The 5,629-nt window shown below is 38.7% G+C and overlaps 1 protein-coding gene across 1 annotated transcript; it reads right to left on the reverse strand.

The window, feature by feature from the left end:
- On the reverse strand, positions 1-5,629 carry rps4x (ribosomal protein S4 X-linked). The gene is made up of 7 exons (XM_039668801.2): positions 5,462-5,629; positions 4,902-4,979; positions 4,516-4,696; positions 2,273-2,370; positions 1,991-2,162; positions 1,742-1,899; positions 1-154 (listed from the first exon to the last, which is right to left on the reverse strand). The coding sequence occupies exons 1-7, from the start codon at positions 5,612-5,614 to the stop codon at positions 53-55; spliced, it is 942 nt and encodes a 313-aa protein (XP_039524735.2). The 5' UTR covers positions 5,615-5,629; the 3' UTR covers positions 1-52.

The following is a 5,629-nucleotide window of genomic DNA, read 5'->3' on the forward strand; positions in this document are numbered from 1 at the left end:
AGTTGTAAATAACTTTTTATTTGAAATCAAGGTGTACGCTAGTCCTGTTGACTTAGCTGCTGCTCTGCTTGGCAGCCAGTCTCTTGTCTCTCTCCTCAGCAATGGTCAGGCGGATACCCTTTCCACGAGGCAGGGAAACCCATGGCTTGTTGCCCTGATGACAGAGACGCCCATTAGTACAAAGATAAACTTGTAATACTGCAAGATCAAATCTGTAAAACTGCTTTAAAAAAGCCTCTTGGCACATATGATTTTCAGGATGCAAATATGGCCACTTATGAAGGACTTGCAAACTTCAAGATGGTCAGGTGCCTCGTTGGGGAGTAACAATCAGATTAGATAACGCATTACTTTTAAAATCAAATTATCCGTTCATTTTTTTAAACTAATAAAAGTTACTTTGTTTCCCCATTTATTGACGGACATGTCTCCTGTACCCATGTTGAGAGGAATTAGGACTGAGGTGTAGAGGTGTCGTGTGCACTGTGCAAACAAGGTTATTGTAGTTTGACTAATAGTGTAAGCAGGCGTTTATTCATCTCACTTGCACAAACAGATTCAGTATTCCTTAATGAATAAAAACAGTTAAATGCAAACTCCGATTACGCAAAACTGTTATTAAATGTTGAATAAAAACACACCAATGTATTCATTCTCACTTTATTAACCAATGTATTTGTTGCTGACATTCAATAATCCAATTACACAAGTCCAAAACCCAAAATGACTCATTTTTTTTTGCTGAGGAAAGTGGACATTGTTTGCTTCCTATTCTTCAATCCAGAAAAGCTAAAAGGTTTCCGCTTGTACTGGCATAGTAACCATGGCGACAGACGTGGACAACTGAGTTATTCCTATTGTACATGTGTGAATTTGCATTTCCTCCAGGCTAGGCAATATTCATTTCCAGGGTTTCTGCAGGTATCTTCACATTAAATTTAATTGCCTTATTAATGTCATTTATTAAATTTAATGCCATACATGACCCATGACTAACCACGGAGATGTATACATAAAATGTATTAAATTTATGTTGTTTTTTTATTTCCTGAACACATTTGCATGTGGGGCATGTCTGTTGCGGCCAGCGCAGTCTTTTCTATTAGTTTCGGAGAGACTATTCATTATGGTGAAATCACAAAACGATTGCACACAAATGTGTCCCTGCTTGATATACAACCACTGATGAACTATCCGTTTTGATGAGGGGTTTGATACGGATTAGAACCCAGAAACTCTGAAAAGTTGTGCAACTGGACCACTAAAGTACATGCATGTAAAAGTCGGAGCTATGTATTTATTCACGTGAAAATCCTCGCTACTAAGAACATGTATTAGAACATTAAACCACCAATCAAACAATGTACTATTTAAATCGATTCTTAACGCCGATTTGTGGCCATAACACTGCACATGGGAACTTAAAGGTACAATATGTAGGATTTTTTCAGTAAAATATCCAAAAACCACTCGACCAATGTTTGTTATTAAAAACATACAAGCCTAGCCGAGAAACAATGCATTACTTCCTATAAAAAGAGACAACGCAATGTCACTCTTTAGAGAATAACGCAATTTTGTAACGAGTTACTTTTAAAAGTAATTTTTCCCGACATCATAAATTGTCTTGGATAGAAATGCGCGCAGAAAGTCATCCTTTTGAGCATTACAGCACATAGTAAGCAGAGCCAACTGCTTGCTAACAGTTTAATCATCCCAAACTTCTGAACCCTGTGCTCACCTTGCCGATGACAAAAATGTTGGAGAGCCTGGTGGCAAAGCTGTTCCCGGTGCTGTCTTTAACATGGACCACATCAAAAGAGCCAGGATGCTTCTCTCTATTGGTGATCACACCAATACGCCCCAAGTTAGCACCTCCGGTCACCATGCAAATGTTGCCTATTTACACAAGGAAAAAGGAAATCGAGATGGGCAACTCAATCACAAAAACAAAAGGAGAAAGACAGTTTAAAACAGTCTGTTTACTAACCGGTCTCAAACTTGATGAAATCTGTAATTTTGCCTGTGTCCAGGTCAATACGGACGGTGTCGTTGACCTTGATAAGAGGATCAGGGTAACGGATGGTGCGGGCGTCATGGGTCACCAGATGTGGGATTCCCTTTGTGCCAATGAGGATTTTCCTCACCTTGCACAATTTGTACTATAAGAGGACAACAGCATTAGCTCAGAAGATCTGCAGTCATATATCAAACTAATGTGATCTTGTCACTTAATTTTTTTCTATGAACTACACAAGAACATAACGCTCACCTTGGCCTCCTCATTTGTGATGCGGTGAACTGTAAAGCGTCCCTTGACATCATAGATCAGCCTGAAGTTCTCTCCAGTCTTCTCAATGCTGACCACATCTGAAAGGACAGATTTCACAAAACATTTTATTAACACCATATTTTGTCACCTCAGCTCATGTTTTACAACATCTCAAACAACCTGCTGCATCACCTGAGCTGGAAAATCAGTCACAGCAGATTAATATCCTGTTGGCACTTACTAGGCAATATGGGTGCACAGTGGAAACACTATGTGAAGGAGTGTTATAACACTGAGGGATTAGTTACTCGATGTGACGTTTGTGGTCTTACCATCTGGTAAGCTACAGCTCACATGCTCAATTGTGAATGCCAGTTAAATGACAACTGTCTTATTTTATTAATGTAGGACTGGGCGGTATGATGGTATACATCATTACCGCGGTAGAAAATGTCAACTGTAACAGATTTTTTTTATAGTGGTTCTGTCGTGCAGCGTGAGTGAGACAGAAGCACTGAGAATTGTCAAAGAAACACGGAGAAAGCAGATCAAGAGGATCCACAAAGGAATTACATTTTCTAAAGGCTTGTTAACAACATGATATTTTTGGGGGAAAGGCACAGCAGTCAGAGCAGCGCAGTACCCAAAAGCTACTGTTCAGTCAGGAGTGGACGCTCACAACAGGGAAAGCATTAATTTTCAACAGTTTCTATCAATATCATAATAAATAGAAATAACCTTAAATAAATGTATAGTTACCTACATCTTTCCATCTCTTACGTAGTTTTTAAACACCAAAATCGCATTAAGCATGATGCACACAGTTTGCCGTGGTAATGAACAACCTGCTTGTTAAAAGTGGATGTATAATCCTGTAGCTGAGGCAAAATTAATAAATATGCAGCACGAGTTATATTTCTAACTCTGCTAACTCCGCTGAACTAGCTGATAAAATCTTCCTTTGATTCACTACGCGATTACAACTTGACACTCAAATTAACCGATCACATTTTACTGATGCAGAAGAGGTGCGCGTGCACACACACACACTGAGAGGGAGTGCACCGTTCACCGGGATATGGTAAAAGAAAAACGCAGTTAGTAGGTGTATAATTTAAACTAGGCTATTAAGCCAACACTAACAGTAGCTGCTGTTTGTTTTCATACTGCTGCTCTCCTTCTAGTCACTTCTGAACTTCTTTCTTAAAGCTCAGGATGACAGGTTGACTGATATCACAAAGAGAGAAAAACAAGCCCCTCTATAAGCACATGGCAAATGTACTGTTTGTAAAAATTTGTAAATAAGCAAATGTACCAGGGAAAACATTTAAACATAACTAGCATTACCATCCTAGAAAAATTAAAAGCAACCAATTTATTATGAACAGAACAGCTCAATATAAAACTATTATATTGCCACCAGCCTCATGCCATTCTCTCACGTCGGCCGCATCCTGCTCGCCACAAAAGGTTTTTATGTATTAATAAAAGGATTATTATTACAAGGATTTTTTTTGTTGATTTATTTGAAACTCAGATATCATGTAAAATATCTTTTTGAATTTGAGTTTTGAATCGAATCGCAGGAAATTCTGAAGAATCGAAAATCGAATCAATGGCTTAAGAAATTGGTATCGTATCATATAGGCTCCGATTTACACCCCTACTAACAGCCGATATGGTTAAGACACTAAACATGTTTGTTGCCCGACTTTGATTGTAACCAGCATAAAAGGTCTGTGTGCCGCTGTTCAAATGAGTACAGCTGTTTTGTTCCATATTTGGCACATAAACAAACTCTTGTTAACATTTTATCAAAGAAAACCATAGCATGATAATTACCGTTAACATTTATCACCAAGCACTAAGTGAATTCATGATCAAAACAAAAACCTGCAAACAGGCAAAAAAAATCAACTCAAGTCAAAGTAAAGTTTTCATAATATTTCAAGACTTAATTTTACATTTGCATCCCAAGTAAGCATATCTCAATTTAAAGATTTAGATTTTATGCTGGAAAACAGGAAACTTTTATACTGGAAACAGGATATAATGTTTGCAAAATAACATGAAATTATGACTTTCTGCCTTATTCAAGATTATTTCAAGTCTTAATTTGAGTAAGGGTGAAAGAAAGACTTGTGACCTATTCAAGACCAGCAGAAACCCTCAGTAGGTCCACAAAAGACCACTAATATAAAATTTCAGTGAAGAAAACCAACCACTGTTGTAGCAGAACTTACCCATGAAACCAGTGGGGTAGGTAATATCAGTGCGGACCTTGCCATCGATCTTGATGAACCTCTGCATGCAGATCTTCTTGACCTCATCTCCGGTCAGAGCGTACTTGAGACGGTTCCTCAGGAAGATGATGAGGGGCAGGCACTCCCTCAGTTTGTGAGGACCGGTGGAGGGACGAGGAGCCTATAGAAACCAAACAAAATCAACCCCCATCAATTTGTTGCATTACATGAAGTGTCACGTTTTTTAAAAACTTCTAAAAGATCCTAATCTTCATCTGATTCGAGTGTTCAACATTATAAACTTTTTCTCTCAGAAGTGCTCTACGTATATTTTAACACATACAAAAATACTGAGTGCATCTTTATGAAAGCAAGGCATCACTTACAAATACTCCAGTGAGTTTGTCCAGCATCCAGTGTTTAGGAGCTGCGACGCGCTTCAGATGCTTCTTCGGTCCTCGAGCCTGAAAAAGAAACCATTTAATCAGTTTTAAAGAGAATACCAGCCCATACAATATAAATGCATAACATACAACGTTAGTCCTACACCATGATGGACACCGACTCATCCAGGCTAGGCCTTTAGATTCCTTCTTGCTACTTAAATACGTAAAGCGTGCTATTTGAAACGTACAAGATGTGTAAATACCACTATCTATAGATTAAAAGTGTAGTAAAACCAGCGAACCCGTTTAAAAACTTACATTTCGACCAAAATCTAACAGGGAACCCACTCTACCGATAAAGACAGACCGCGGTTGTGCTCAGCATTTTCCGTTAAACTTTTAATCATTCCATCTGCACTTTAACAAGACAATTTGTGTGTTGTTCATCTTATACGGGATAAAAGAGCAGTATTTGGAACACAAATTAAATACTTTGCTCTATTTAAACGTTGATGAAAGTGGATTATTTTGGAAGGGTCTCGTAAATGAAATGCACTCACCATGTTGGAGTCTGGGGAAAAGGACCAGCCACTTCCTGTCAGCGGAAGATAAGCTGAACTACCGGTGCCGAAGAGGACAATCTGAGCTTCGCCTAGAAGCTGTACGAGTGCCATCAAGCGGGGAGGTCTGGAATCACACTCTAAACCCAGCATTGGTACTGTGACATG

The sequence above is a fragment of the Pimephales promelas genome, chromosome 1 (genome assembly GCF_988280905.1).
Source record: "Pimephales promelas chromosome 1, fPimPro1.hap1.1, whole genome shotgun sequence".
Classification (NCBI taxonomy): domain Eukaryota; kingdom Metazoa; phylum Chordata; class Actinopteri; order Cypriniformes; family Leuciscidae; genus Pimephales; species Pimephales promelas.

Coding starts and splice junctions, on each gene's coding strand:
- rps4x (XM_039668801.2), bottom strand. CDS start 5,614: ATGCTGGGTTTAGAGTGTGATTCCAGACCTCCCCGCTTGATGGCACTC. Junction 2,371..4,515: donor CTACCCCACTGGTTTCATGG/GTAAGTTCTGCT, acceptor CTGTCCTTTCAG/ATGTGGTCAGCATTGAGAAG. Junction 1,900..1,990: donor TTTCATCAAGTTTGAGACCG/GTTAGTAAACAG, acceptor TTGTGTAAATAG/GCAACATTTGCATGGTGACC.